General features: G+C 35.4%; 1 protein-coding gene across 2 annotated transcripts in view; it reads right to left on the bottom strand.

The window, feature by feature from the left end:
- LOC149801619 (threonine--tRNA ligase 1, cytoplasmic-like) overlaps positions 1 to 16,684 on the bottom strand; it is a 70,046-nt gene that overhangs the window by 27,544 nt on the left and 25,818 nt on the right. For both annotated transcript variants that reach the window (XM_089955887.1, XM_089955886.1), the window contains exons 10-13: positions 16,179 to 16,277; positions 13,079 to 13,174; positions 10,375 to 10,445; positions 5,320 to 5,482 (exon numbers count right to left, since the gene is read on the bottom strand). In XM_089955887.1, the coding sequence (XP_089812013.1) occupies positions 5,320 to 5,482; positions 10,375 to 10,445; positions 13,079 to 13,174; positions 16,179 to 16,277 (429 nt within the window). The remainder of the gene's footprint in view (positions 1 to 5,319; positions 5,483 to 10,374; positions 10,446 to 13,078; positions 13,175 to 16,178; positions 16,278 to 16,684) is intronic.

The raw sequence follows: 16,684 nt of genomic DNA, 5'->3' as shown, positions 1-16,684 counted from the left end.
TGTACAAATTGTTAGTTCCACTTGTGGGTTTTCTAGGGGTATACCTGGTGTGAGCCACTTCCTGTCTTGCCAATGGAGAAGGAATTTTTTGATGTGGTTTGATACTACAATATTTTGATCTAGTTGCCCTGTGAAATGTCACCATTGTGATAACAAGGCCATTAATGACAGGCATATGTTAAGGAGGCCGAAGTGTAACAAATCTGCCATGGGACTGAAGAGGCAGGAGCTGAAGAAACTCATTTACCAAGATAAAACATTTTTTTATGCATTTGGGATGGAGAAGTATGAGATTGGTATGTGCAAGGAATTACATAATGATATGGATAAAATGTTGAGAAGGAACAATGTCCGACTTCTTTATGTTTATTATACACCCTAGATTGTACATAAGAGTAAGAAAGTTGTTCATATCTTGGACTATCGAACTTTCCCAATGCTTCTGAAGCTTGTCATCCAGATACACTGTCATCACTGCAGAGAAGGTCATCCTGAACCTCAAGATTACAGTCTAATGCTTTTGTAAGGCTTAAGGGCTTAGTTTAAGGCAGAAAGGAAAAAAACAGTTGCTACTCTGTGCCCCAACAAGCAAAGTGAAGATGTCTGCATGATGTACTGATTGGAATGTGAGAATACATGACAAACAGAAAAGAATAGCATGTCCATCACAGACATCAACAAATGGAAATAAATTTAGAAGACCCTCCAAAACAACTCGATGACCCATTTGTTTTGGGGGAAACAAGTTAATCCAAGACTATTAGAAAGGAATGATCTTCATACATGTCAACCCCTGGTGAGGAAAAAGTGTAATCCAAGTGGACAAAAAGTTTAATCCAAGCAGAAAAATGTGCAATCCACGTCACGTAATAAAAATTCAATGAGCATATGTGCAAAATGATTTCTTTACCCAATCCATCAAGTCCTTTAACATCAAATAACTTCTTCAAGTTTTCATATATAGCACTTTGAGCTTTAAAACTCAACAGACTCTCATAGCGCATTTCAAAACACTTTGTACCAGCTGAGACTATGAATGTTTTGCACACCAGCAGAGTACTAAATGCTTGGTTACTGAGCCTGGATCTGAATTCAATTTTATTTTTGGAAACAATACTGAACAATCTCTCACAGTAAACATTAGAATGGCAAAGAACCAATATTCCATTCATAACCTGACAAAGAGAAAATTTATATCTTCCAGTTATTGGGTCTTTTAGATGGGAAATAAGGTGCCATTTGCACATCAATTCTGTCTGCATGAAGTACACTGTCAGGTAGAATGCCAACTTGAAACTTCAGGGGTTCTCCTTCTAATTTATCAGCAGCCTTTCTTGCAGCAAGGTGCATCAAATGACAGGGACAATTATTGATTTTTTTTGGAAGAGGGATATACTGAAACCACGTAATCCAGATACATTTATGCCTAAGGCGTAATTTAGTGAAAAAAAGCATAATGATTATGCCAAAAGCAATGGTTGGCATGTATGGATCTAGCACCCAATAGCAGGCTGTCCATGGACAGACTGTAGTGGATATGATTGGTGGTTGTTGTGATGCTTGGGAACAGAGAAACTTTGCTTCCTATCCCCTTTATTAAATTGTCTCTTGAAGTGAGGAGTCTTTTACTGCCCAAAATTCAAATGAAACTGCTGTGCAGCATCAGGCCACTACCAATCATCCATCCATTACAACGGGAATCATGTAAAATTTGCACAATCATTCCATATTTCAGTTTTAAAAGATGCACGATTCTCATTCTTGATCATTTTTGTTAGGAAGCCACATGGCCTGGCTGCATCTCTGATTACTGGCTACATCATATCATATCAAGGAAATGAAAGCTAAGTGCCTTTCCCCAAGGATACAAAGGCAGCCAACTCAGGCTCAACTGATCTTTATAAAGTGGCACATGTACATACCTGTAGCAATAATTTTTTTTTAAAAGACCAAATGAAGACAGCTTTTTCAAGTGTAGGAATTTTTCAGATATTGAAAGATCAGCATATATCGTAATTTGCTTGAGTTCAATTTTAGTCACCAAGAATAACCAGCCAGCAAGAAGCCTGAACTGTTTTAAAACAAATTTACCATAGCCTGATTGAGGAAGTTCAAGTCAGCCACAGCATCATATAATTACAAATAGCATGAAGTTTGTGTATATCAGTAAATTTGGCTGAAAATAAATTTCTACATGTAATCCGTGTAAATAATATGTTTTAGTTTTATTTGGGGATTTTTGTATAATGCAGTACTGACCATCAAAGTGGATGGAGCCAGTGTCATATTATAATTTTTCAATAATTGTGTTAGAAATTCACTAAATTTTTATCCCTCTTTTCACTAACTGCAAGTCTTGAAAGTTGGCAGCTCTGTAATTAGTGGTTGGTGGTCAATTAATATTATTGGAAACATTACTGATATCAGATACTGTGCAAAATATGACTGAAATTAAATAGAAAAGAACAAGAGACACCATTTTTGATGAGTTTGTCTTTCATTTAGCCAGAAAAGATATACTGAGCGTAATGAAAAAACTTTAAGTCTGAGCTTAATCTGGACTTCGAACAGACATACAAACACACTGATCAGTGTAAAGTTTCTATAAAAGCAGATTTGAAAAAAAGGAGCATATCTGACAAATTTAAAACCAATGCATGGAATTACAAATTCATCAAAAAAGAGCAACTTCAATGACTTGCCATAGAAAAATCTCCATATTTTTCACAGCTTATTACTCTCCCATCCCCATCCTCATTCACACAATGCCCCAAATAACAGGACAGCGACCCATGGAGTACTAATTCAAAATCCCTTATATATACATGTCTTCCAGCTATGACTGCATAAAGACAGTTTGGTCAAAAATGAACGCAAAAATGTCAAATTTCAAGTTACCAGTGTTAAGGTAATAAATTATGTGAATGATGTTGCTGACCAAAAATGAAACAAATATAAAAATACTGTGTGAAAGTACTCCAACATATGACATTTTTAACTGCCTCCCTGGAAACACAAGAGTGGGAGCCATGAACACCCCTCTTGCAGATGATTCACATACAGTTACCATATTTACCACAATGATGGGATACCATATTTGTCCATAAATTAATTTTTAAAGTTATTTTTTTGTGCACTTTATGTTCTGGGACACTTTTTTTGAGTCATAAGTTGTGGGACACCTTTTTGATCAAATGAAAATTACATGTCGGAAAATGCACTCCAACTCAAATGTATTTAAAAAAAATTTAAACTGTGTACTTGAGATAAAACTCTTTAATCCAACTGCAGCAATATCATCTTGTCAACAATACTTTTCCTGACGTACGATATTTAGTGCACAAATCTTTTTTTTTTAGCTTTCTGATGCTGTGAAAAATTATAATTGGAGGCAACACATATGAAGTGGGAACTGCAAGGACAAAAGTCCTAATTTTTAAAATCTACACCAGTTGTGCTAATTATCACACTTTTAACCCCCACCTTATCATCAGTCCATCCAAAAATGAGATCAAATTACACTAGAATTTCATCCATATTAATAATCATATTATCAGCAAAATATCATCTCTTCTGGCCTTCACAAATTCATCAAATGATTTTATTTTCTCCAAATCGTCAGAGCAAAGCTGGGTCATCAATGTCCGTGCATGAAGCACTATACTGTGATACTTTAATAATTGTTCCATTGTTTCAAATTATTTTCAAAATTCCAATGAATACCAGTGAAAAGGAACCAAAGTTAGCTTCCATATCTTGGATGACCTTCTATATTCAATCAAAAAAATCTTTTGAGTGATGCATGGTCATCAATGTCCATGTACAAAACACTATATTGTGACACTTGAATATTTTGTTCCATTGTTACAATTTATTTTCAAAATTTTCATGAATACTGGTGAAAAGGAACTTTTTCTGCTTCCGGTGATGTGTTGCCTCTAAAAAATATTCACGGTATGAGAAAGCTAAAAAAGTATTCATGTACCGAAAGAATGGATCGTACATGTGCAGGAGAAGGGTTGTGTTGATGAGATGCTGCTGCAGTGGATTAAAGAGTTTTATCTCAAATACACAGTTTTATATTTTTTTAAATAAAATGTCAGTTGGAGTGCATTTTCCAACATGTAATTTTCGAATGATTTAAAAGGTGTCCCGCAACTTACAACTAAAAAAATGATGTTGTCCCAGAACATACAGTGCACAAAAAAATGACTTTTAAAATTAATTATTGGTGTCCCAACAAATACATTGTCCCAACATATACGGTAAATAAGGTACAGTTTCTTTTTTAAAACATGAAGCACTGTGTTTGCAGACATCCCTCTTTCATCAAACACAATTTCATGCTTAAGGCTTCTGCTTGTTTTGCTGTATTAGCCACAATTACGTAATTTATGAGAGCAAGTTTTTTTTTTCTCCAGCTGCATGTGACCGTAGAGCACTCTCTCCCACTGCACACAAGTCAATAGCCATATGGCACAATTTGCATTTTGCAAAGCTGTCCGCAAAAGATCTCATAATCCAAACATATTTTTCCTTGTCTAGCCACTGAAGTTGGAATCAACAGCCAGCCATTTTGAAGCTTACAAATGATTCAAATTTAAACCGTGGCTACATCCAGAAGTTCGAAATGTATGACTGCACAGTGGCCAGTTGTGGAAATTTTCGTTCCAGGACAAACTTAGTTAGAGATCGGTTTTTTCTCTCTTTTTTAAAAAATTTAAATCTGCAAATAAACTATTAATTCCTTTAGGTTTCAATAAAATCAAGGCTTTTCACGGTACCCAGACAAAATTTTGAATTTTCAAGGTGTTTTCAAGGCTTTGAAGGACAAATTCATTTTTCAAAATTCTCAAGGTCCCCTAGGACCCTGTATTCAGACCACTGAGTATAACCAAATACAATTTGTTTCTCAATGTACACATCAATGAACAATGTGTCGTGTGCTATCTGACATAAGTGATCCACGCTACAGCATGGATGCCTACGCTAGATATTACAAGTTCATGGATATAATTTATTCTGCTTCTTTCATTTTATTACCAAATAAGCGTTTTGTTTAATGTAATGTGCTGTAAGGGGGTGGTGTAAATTCAACACAAATTTATATTGTTTCTTAAGTCTTGGGTCATGTGACCTACCATAAGTTCTGGGATTTTATTGTGTTCCAACATATATGGTAAATACGGTAAGTGAACTAGCAAATTTCAACCAAAGGTTTCGAAGCTGATGGGTAGTAAAATGACAGGTGAAAGATATTATACCAAAGTACTTTGTGTATAAGAATAAGGACAATGAGTAATCTGTTATTTCCCTGACCTGTTCTGGCATACAGAAGATGTGGGCATCATCCTGCTGGAATCTACGCACTCGGGTCAGACCACTGAGGGCTCCTGATAATTCATTTCTATGAAGAACACCAAAATCTGCCATTCTCAATGGCAACTCTTTCCAGGATCTTGGCCGATAGTCAAACATCAGACTAAATAAAAAAAATAGAACAAATTTCTGTAATACAAGGTGATAAAAGAGAACAATTTTGGACACGGCATTAATCCCATGACCAATGCTCTACTAACTCCCTATATGTAGGAACGTCACATCAGAACACCTGTCTAGAAAGAGGGAAGTCTAGGCTACAAGCTTAGCCCAGCCACACATTTTTCTCCAATGTACCACGAATACCACAATGGGTGGTAAGTAAAGGAAAATTGCACAATGTTGAGGAAATGATGTGGCTCAGATATCTCACCAGTGGCCATTACAAACTGTCCGACATCGATATGTATCCAGTTTTAGTTCTTTTATAGTCGATGCTAAGGATCACAATCTGAGTTCAAGTGTTCACGCTAAAATAATTGAAGTTATCTGTTGGATTCATAGGTATTTTTGCAGAACTGTAATGGAAGCTTGAATTTTTTTGCAGGAGACAAGTCAACCTTGTTTCAGTTAGATTTTTAACTGCTGACATACGTTTTTTGTGAACTGAAAGAAACGGTGGGATCTGAACAATATTTTCCTCTCCATCACCATATTGTAATAAGTAGCACCATATTGTAATAAGTAGCACTTAACATGGGTTTCAGAGAAGAGGCCACTTGCACTGTTTGCTTTGATGTATGCCAGTGTATCAGACCTTCAAAAACTTTATGAAGAACTTGAACAAGAAAATTTGCCTATGGCAATAAGGACAGATTTCAAAATATGAAACATGGATCAGTGACCTAGTTTTCACTGATTGCAAAATGCCTGAAACATCTGCAAAACAAGTCACATGACATAACAAGCAATGACCTAAATGCAAACCCTAACATAACTGTTTACAGCAGAATGATGAACAGACAGACAGATCAAGTTCCAGAAGGCATCATCAATCAACAAGCCAGCACTACTTTGCAATCCAGAAAAAAACTAAATGTTGACAATGTTGCCATGACCATTGCCACTGAAAAGTGATGCCTATTTCTCATCATCTGCTGACACCAGCTCAAGAAACAACTAAAAAAATTGCAGTAAATGAGGATTCATCAACGATACTTACCCAATCTTAGTATGTTAGGGATACACACAATTTCTCATAAATCTAGCACTCACATGCTAAGAAAGATGTTCACCACATCTCTGAGCATGTTTTTGCCACAAAAGGGTAAAAAAAAATCACCTGCCTGCCAATGTGGAAGTCACGTAAGAGTGTTCTTTTATAAATCTCCACTTTATATTCTAGGGAAAAAAATTATTTATTGAATTTTACAAAACTTGCCAGTTTTCGCTCTTTTCTGTTATTTAGTTTAAGACCAGGAGTCGTAACTCTCAGAAGCAGATAGGTCCAAATTTATCCCCATAAGGATAACATGGACAGTTATTTGCATAGATCTGAAAGATATGCAACTGTCCAGAAGTGAAAAAGGATGATTGGTTGCTTAATCTCAGTACCTTATTAAAGTGCTAGATTATGACACGCTGAGAGGCACACCTTAAGAGATATCAGCTAACTTGGCAATAATTATGCTAACCTGAGAGATGCGAGACATTCAACCAGTTCGTCAGTAGGATGGGAAATCATTGGCCTCTATAGGTGAAATGTGGTAAGAATGAACAAATGTTGACTTGTTTTACTGATCTATTACTTAGAGTCAGTTGATATCTGCTAGTGTTAAGGAGTTATATCTATTTCTGAGGGAAAAGTCCTTCACATATATATCTGACATGGCACACTGCTGAAAGGCATGGAAAATTCACTGACGATATTCTTGTATAAATGCGTACCTGGGAAGAGCATATTAGTGTATCAAGCGACTTGTTCAACAAACTATGCAAGGCCAATCTTACAGCTAGACCCATCAAGTGCAGACCTGCCAACCCAAACAAGACCTTTTCAGTTGATTCTGTTTTCCTTAAGTTGCAGCAGTTTTCAGTAAGGTGTAACAAAATATCAAGTATAACTACTGTCAAGCTGGAAAACATGCATTTAAATTTAAGGTCCAGAAATGTGATTCATTACTGATGCAGCAACAGTAAACAATCTGTTCAACTGAAAAGTTTGTAAAGTTTACATGAACCGTAATTACCTCCAGTACAGTTCACAAACTGCAGTTCCTAACCTTACCTGCTCATATGCAAAACTACTCCATGATCAAACCTTTACAGGCATATTGTTTCCTGACTTAGGCGAATTATAGGTTGGAAAATGTAGGGCTGATTTCCTAAGTAGAGTGTGATTGGCAGATCATTTTACCACGTAATTCTAGTATTGTAAATACAAGTTTCAGAATGTACATTTGTTCACATTCTGTCTTTTTTCTAAAAGGGTTGCCCCTTTTTGTAAGGGAGGCGGTATTGTAACAGAACTGTATACTTAAGTTTTATACAGTATACTTGAACTTAAATGTGCTCAGGTTTCATTCCCGCATACAGCATTAACCAGGAGTGGTTTATTTGTCTTACATTATTTCAAAATACCGAGTTTATTCAACCCATTCTGCATGAACAAAGTGCTTACAACGAGAACACAAATAAACTCAAGCTCTATGGCCATGAAATGCACCATTTTCAAAGTACTTATAGACCTGAGTTAGTACATCACAACACAAAAGGTTTTGTCAGGAAGCTGTCCACTTTATGGGATCAATCATCAGTTGTTTAAGTAGGAGAAACATAAAATTGCCTTCTCTTTATGCTAACCGTATTATGTGATAGAATTGTCTGATATTCTAGCTGTACCAGTATTTGTTCCAAATGTTACAGATAGTCAGAACTATGACATTAACACCTCGTTATTAGAACGACATGCTCTGTTTTCAAGTTAGGCATTTTATAACTGAACAGACAAATTGGATTCACTGAAGTGTTGTACCTACGAAAGGATGAAAAAAGTTTATAGTTCTTGTAGTTCTGTAAGATTACTCTAAGATACAGATTCATAAACAAACCTGGTTATTATAATAATAAACCTGTACAGAAGTAATATTAAACCTGTACAGTAGTAATAACGAACCTGGTTATTATAATATAGAACCTTTACAGTAGTAATAATAAACCTGTACAGTAGTAATAACAAACCTGGTTATTATAATAAACCTGTAGAGTAGTAATAATAAACCTGGTTATTATAATAAACCTGTACAGTAGTAATAACAAACCTGTACAATAGTAATAATAAACCTGGTTATTATAATAATGAACCTTTACAGTAGTAATAATAAACCTGGTTATTATAATTATAAACCTGTACAGTAGTAATAATAAACCTGTACAGTAGTTCCGATGAAATGCTTTAGTAACAACTTCACATGCGTACATGCGAAACGTATATCAGTGCATTTGTACCATGTCTCATGTACAACACTGCTTTATTCATTATATATTTAGCTATCAAAAGCTGAATATCTAAATTTGAATGTCTGAATGTGACCATGTGACTGAATTTGTAAATATGATTTTCAGTGTAAAGCTAACAGCATGAATGCACAGTCCTGGTATACTCAGTGGGTTTTTGTAAAACATGTGTGCTGTTGTCAGTGACGACATGGGCTCAAGGGAAGATAGTGGTTATCTCGTGTTGAGGGAACAAAAGCTTAGGGACCAACGGGTCTACTTTATTGTCATCAACTAGACACCATCAGTCATATGCTGTTTAATTAAAAATTTATCATGATCACAATTTGTGTGAAAATCATATATTTGTATCCATCCTACTTTTGGATCAAATATTATTTTTATTTGTACAAATTCCATACCTTATTGACAGTCAGTGAATATCAACACATATTTATAGGTGTGTAAATATATATAAACTGATCACCCAAAGATAAATCATTATTTTGTGCGTGTCTAAACACTAACCATCCCTGGTAACAGATCCATTAAGTCAATCGGATTTGTTTACAAAATTCGTTCCTTAATTCTCGTTGATTCCTTGTGTAAGTTGCTAGTTATGATTTGTTCCAGTTAGGAACAATAATATTTTCCTTATATCAGATGTTTTACTCATCATCATTTTCTTAAATCCATTGTTGGAATTTATGTGCATTAGTTCGGTGTCAGATTAATCATTTTTCAAATCACATTAAAAATAAACAATTCATCCACAAAATTGCTTTTAACGTCTTCACTGCAATGTAATCCCAACCAGGATCATCCTGTTACTTTTCAGCATCTTCCCACTTTAATGGACTCGGAACATATCAAATGCTGACACTGCTTACTAATACTAATTTGTTTCAGCAAAGGACAGATGATTGGTTCATGTGTATAATGAAGGCATTATGCAAACCCACAGGTATACCAGTTGATTTTTACCACTCTTAAGCCAAGGTTTTAATGTCATGGTCATCAGCAAGTAACTGATGTTTCAACTTTTTTTAAGGAGATCAAACACATGTACTTTTAATAACTGATTAAAGTATTCACCCACCCACACCCACCCACCCAGCAGTTTGTACCCTTCTAGCAATTTAAGCAATAAAAATCATCAAAAATATTTAAAAAATCAAAAAAAACTTACTAATTTCACATATCAATTTACAATTTCTAACCTGTCAGTGTCAGTGAAAGTGATTTATCTTGACAAGTGTTTGATATGTGCTCATACAGGTGGTAGTACTGTTTAATAGAAATGTCCAATGTTCAATGTCCTTGTAGTTCTTTTTTTTCCCATATTTTATTCGAGAAATTCATTACCTACAAATTTTGACAAGCAAAACCATGAATCTAAGTATCCATGTCTTTTTATTTAGAACCACGAAAAATAAGACCCATGAAAAAAAATGAAACTACAGTAGTTGTTTTTGCTGTGATATGGTTACCATCGTTTTTTAGCTGGATCTGTGTATTATGATTATTATATATACATGTGAAAAGGAAATAAAGACTCACCAATGGCCAGGACAATTCATAGGCTTCAAGGCATATGTTTCTTTCTCAACCTCAAAGGAGAACATGTTTTCCTGCAGGGGGAAAAATAATGTTTAAATACACTGTCCTTACAGATACACTTTGTATGCATTTGAAGGACTTCATGCTGATATATAAGAATGTCTACAAAAAAGCACTGATATTGGCAAATACCTATATTTATCAAAATCTGCTCTCACTGGGTCTGATACAATCAGTTGCATCAAACTTTAAGTCTTGTGTCATATAAAGAAAAATAAGAACCATAATGCCTATATAGCTAACTAATACTTCAGCTTTGTTTACTGCAACCAAATCTGGTACAAGTAGCCTTTTGATCTCGTTATTGGTAATTTACATATAAATGTCAAAGACATGTCAGTACCAGTGTATAATATTTGTGATATGATATTTTATCTGCACATGGCATTGAAGCTGTGTTAAGACAGTCATGCAAAAGCAAAAGAATATCAACAAAATATTTTTAAGGAAAGAGTACTGTCAATGACTTTCTGTTTGATGCAGCAGTTGATACGAATTGGATAAGAGAACTACTGATGAAATTCTGCTTGATGCAGCACATGGTATGAATCAGACTGATAAGAATACAGTCAATGACATTCTATTTAACACAGCTACTGGTATGAATCAGACAGATAAGAGTACGGTCAATGACATTCTATTTGACACAGCACTTGGTATGAATAAGACATAAGAATACAGTCAATGACATTCTATTTAACACAGCTACTGGTATGAATCAGATAGATAAGAGTACAGTCAATGACATTCTATTACAACACTTGGTATGAGTAAGACATAAGAATACTGCCAATGACTTTCTATTTGACAAAGCAATTCGTATGAACCAGACAGACACAATAAATGGGAAATATTGATTGCAGTGCTTTTAGCAAAATTAATCAGTGTTTCCCTTTATGCACATTAGTGGGACAGGGATGCATGCTGGAGAAAACTGACCCACACATTTTATTGCTATGCTTTTTTCTGATGAAAAGGATTGCATAATATGATCAGGATTTATTTAATATCCAATGCTCTGGATGAGGGATGGCATCGTGTATACTTCGAGCATAGGCATAGTCTAGTTCCCTGCTTTGTATGCTCCCAGCGTTGCACTTGACTATTCATACAGTGGAGTGCAACGCAGGGAACATACGAAACAGGGAATCAGACTAGCATAGGCAATGTTATGATGAAGTTGCTTCTCCAAAACTTGCAAGCTCTCACGCGATTTCCATCGAGCTCAGCAAGATGTTGTCCAGATGTTTAACCTCAAAGCTTGTTGCACTAGAAAGTGATCCCCAGATTAAAACGGCGTGCACTAAGAATCATTAGCGAAGAAAGTGAAAGAAGCACAACACAAAAGAGTAACCGTGGATCTAACTTTAAGTGGAGAAAATAATTCCCTTGACTGGAATACGGCACATCCATTGGGATTACCGGTGTGACTTCTGATCATGTGATTGTCAAGACTGCAAAAGTAAATAATCCTTTCGTGATGGGGTTTAAGAATTTTAAAAAATCTGCCCTTGTTCGCCACAAGATATCTGGAGAACACATTATCACCCAGGACTTTCATAACTAAGAAATCAGTAAACATGCAGAGACAAATGCATTATTTGGATTACAAAGTCAGGGGGTCATTGCAGATATCGTTGGTTTGTAACTTTTGCTGCAATAAAAGAAAGATCAAAAAGTTTAAGTGTAACTTATTAAAAAGATGAATCATTAGCTTCTTTGATTTTTGGATAAATTTGTTCTACAAAGTACAATGAAACTGATGATAGTACACATTTTATGACAGGCAGTAAATCAACTGCCATTTGGTTAAAAAGATTTATTTTGCTTTTTGTATTGGCTTATATGTAATGTGTTGGTCTATACTATTGCTACAAAGAGATTAAAAGGAGACTGCTAAAAGTACAACTTTAAACTAAAAGGAAAATGAACTATTAAATTTATTCTTTGAATGGACAATGCATTTGTTTGTTAATTGTGTGAGTAGGTTTATTTGTGTGTGTGTGTGTATGTATATATATATATATATATATATATATATATATATATATATATAGAGAGAGAGAGAGAGAGAGAGGGAGTTGTTGTTGTTGTAGGATTTAACGCCATTTTTCAGTACATGATAGGCTATACGTGGTGGCCAGTATTAATGGTGTAGGAAGAACCCGGGAAAACCACAGAAAGAACCACCGACCCTCGAGGAGCTACTGGCAAGCTTTCTCACATACCCACATTGGCCAAATCTGAGACTCTAACCCACACAGAGAGAGAGAGAATGTTGTACAAGTTACAATACATATCCTATTTCAAGCTGAAAAAGTACGGGTCAGATGAAAATTTATCAGTACAGTTTTTACCCCCACATTTTTTGGACCCCTAGTTCTGACACCATTGTGGGGGGGGGGGGGGATTTACCCTCAATTTTACACCCCTGGGCATACACTGATTCTTGGCAACTTAGGCTACAAATTAAAGTGGTTTCTTTGCAAATTAACCTCACTATTATACATTTCCCAATGTGCTTAATTCAAAACTTGGTGACAGGTTTTCATTGATCTATCAGCAGCCATATATATGTGCGTGTGTATGTGTGTATGTATGTAAGAAAAAAGGTGTATTTTTTACATTCATATATGTTACTTACGGAGTAGTGCTGCCAGTGGCCTGATGTCTCCCACAACTTACTGTTGTAGATATTAGGGGACACAACCTCCTGGAAGCCACGTTTTCTGTATTCACTCTGATAAAACAAAGAAAAATATCTTTCAAGTACAAGTATATTAATCTGTATTTACCTTCTGAATGTGCCACAAAGAAAAGAGAGACATTGTACCATCCACAATGTTCATTTTCAATGAACACATAACATATATTTCTTTGTTTAAAATGTACACTTTTTACCATGCCCCAGAATCATGCACAAAAATTAAATCACACTCAAAACCTTGTTAAATTTTTAAAGACTCTCTATACAATTAACCCCCCTGCTGGCACAGGAATATAAGATAGGCCCAGCGTGCCTTCCTGAATGTTGTAAAAGGCGAGTAATGTATGGAACCTTTATGCTGGATGACACATCCGGGGATGTTTTTCCAGCTGTGAAGGTTATGGGCTTTTTCAAAGAATGCAGTATATATCAAAATCTGATTTTGTATTTCAGGACATTTTACCCTACTCTACCATTATTTTTGTTTTATATGCCTTTTTATATCCCTACTTATCACTACAGTGGTCTCCCTCGTGAACAGCCTGCATGACCAGTGGCCACCCACTTATTATTGCCAGAATCCCCTGGCACCATAGAGTTTATATTCAAATGTACCCCTCAAGAAAGGCCACCCCTCTAACATGATCAGCAGCCAGCATACTAGTGCAAAACAATCTACCCCTCACAAGCAGCCACATCTTATTTTTAATATGTGTCCAGCACCAATATTTAATTCATACAGTAAGTTATCCAATTATCTTTACTTATGTCTGTTTCCTGATCTCAGGTTTATGATACTGAACAAAATTTGGCTAAAGTACAGGTACCACCATGACTAAAGTTAATATCATACCATTTACACCGACATTTACAGGAAAGCTACTTTTTAAGTAAATTATGTTACCCAATCACATTACATAAGGAAAATTAGCCTTCTATCTCAAGAATCCAGCCCTACTAAAAGACGGAAGATGTCTTATCCTGTCTCTTTTTAAATAGACAAATGGCTAATAATCAACTTATGCCCTGTGCACAAAGGGTTAATAATCAACTTCCACCCTGTGTCTCAGACAGAAGTAATTTCTATCAGAGACGCAAGGTGGAAGTTGACACATTCAATTAGAATGTGTTCCACATTGTCTGTACTCTGGACAAGATTCACCCTTCAGGAGGTATGAACGAGTCATGCATGTGTTTCCAATATGTGATCAGCACAATACCACCTCATCTATCCGATTTGTCCCATATGAGGGATACCATTCAACAATAGTTGGTTTGATGGTTTCAAAATCAAGGACTATGCCATACAACTACTCATCCTACAAATAACCAAGTGCTTTCAATCTAAACTTTTCCCAGCTTAACAAAGACTTGCTCAACTTAATCCAACTTACTTAAGGATGCTTACTGTTTCATTTTGTCAAGTATTTATAAAATGAGAATTTATACAATATCTTGAGTATGTACATGGAATCTTCCATTTGGAAATGGGTGAATGCTTTGGCTGCTTTATCTATTCTTTCATTACCCTTTATGTGTATGTGTCTAGGTGAAAAGAGAGCCAACAGTAGAGAATAATTTTCCCTGACTGTATGTGAACATCATATTCCCACAATATAGGGGATATTAACAGGCCTTTAAAAGTCTATTAATGAAGTAAGAAAGTGTAAGATATCTTAGACAAAAATGGAAAATACACACTTCTGATTTTGTTTCGTTCCACAGAATAGTGTGGATTCTGCTTCAAGAACTAAATCAAGTTGCACAATCAACTTTCTACAAAGTTGTATTGTTTCTGCAATTATGGCAATCAGAATAGATTTCTGAACTGGTTTTCAGAATATTTATCCAAAACATATTTCTCCACAATTCAATCATGTTGTTTCTAAGATATTTCTGTCAATGTATCAGATTTTCTGCAAGGTAAAAATTGTGTGCGATTTGGATTTTTAATGTAGCTTTAACAATTTTTCAGTCTTATTGCTACAATGTCTGTAGTGTGGTAGTTTATAGTGATGTCTAGCACTGGGGCATCATGCCGCAGACATGCAGCATGATGTCCCACCCAGTCACATTATCCTGACACCAGGCCAACCAGTCATAACACTAACCTCTTAATGCTGAGCGCCAAGCGAGGCAGCTGTTAGTACCATATTTGGATTTGCATCAGATTGGATGTATGCCTAACATATTCAGATCAAATAATACAGATGAAAAAGAAACAAATTACTGCATTTGTAGGTCTTTTCTTGTGATTTAATCATATCATTAGTCATAAAAATATCCCACAAGCTGAGTGGTTTAAATCACCAACCACACCTGTAGATCATAATACATACAAGAAGCCCAAGTGGGCCTGAGATTGATTACCTTCCTGACATCTGCCCAATAGCCAAAAGCAAAGGCAGTTGGCCAAGAAATCTGAGTCAGTAAGATGCTCTCTACTTAAATTTCCTCCAAAGCTATTGATTGCATATGTTCTGAAAACAACTGTTTTAAGGTATCTCTAGTTTCTGTACATTATTTTAAACATATCTAATGGTATATCAGCATCATTTGTCCAATATAGAAAAGCCACACCAAGATGCTTATTGGACACATTCTGTTTAAGGATTTTTGTATTTTTGTGCAATAGCTGATGTTCTATTTTTAGTAACAGTGGTCATATTTTAAGGCAGACTGGCATCATTAGTATAATACTGAAATATATTTCTGCAGAAATGAAAGGTGTGCATTGCTTTGCACTTTACATCTGTAGTGCCATACTTTGGTAGTCTATGAGAATTAAATTATGGAAAAAAATTATATTGATATCCACCTTTTTTGGTAAATTATTTAATATTTTTTGTCAGTCTTTATTTTTGGCTGCAGTAAATTTCGTTGTAATATATCGAAAGTGAAACAAACTTTAAATACACAGTATATTTTTCCCTAGTCCATCATATCACAGCTAGATAAAAAGATAAATATGTCCACTCCTCCCTTATAAAATATCAAGAGTGCAAATGCTAAAGTATACACTGTACAAAGCACTTACCTTGATAAAATCAATGAGTGTATTGTAGATGTGTGCGCCCTTTGGAAGAAAAAAGCAACAGCCTGGACTCAGCTCATGGAAGAAATACAGCTCATGATCCTGAAAAATGATTATTTGAATAAAGTGAAATCGATATCTCAATGTAACAAATGTCAACCGAGACAGTTTGAGGAATCTCTATAATAAAAATTACAAAGAAAACCTGAATAATTTGAAAATTAGACACTTACTTTTGGCCTAAATGTTGGATGCACATAAGAAGTGACTAATGGTGGCAGAAGCCAAGGTGGCTCAGTGGTCTGCATGCCGACCTAGTGACCTAAGGGTGCTGGTTCAAATCCTTTCATTGGATCCACCCAGTTCAGCTCCATCATGCATCATTAAGTGAGGCTCTTTATGCTAATTGTATTAGCACTAAATAACTTATGTTGCTATGTCACAAACAAAAAAAAAAGAAAACAAGCAAAAGAAAAGGCAAAGACAATATAATTTGATCCCAATAACTC

Source organism: Sinohyriopsis cumingii, chromosome 4, assembly GCF_028554795.1.
Source record: "Sinohyriopsis cumingii isolate HCF-2022 chromosome 4, ASM2855479v2, whole genome shotgun sequence".
NCBI classification, from domain to species: domain Eukaryota; kingdom Metazoa; phylum Mollusca; class Bivalvia; order Unionida; family Unionidae; genus Sinohyriopsis; species Sinohyriopsis cumingii.
This window is presented reverse-complemented; position numbering and strand designations above follow the sequence as displayed.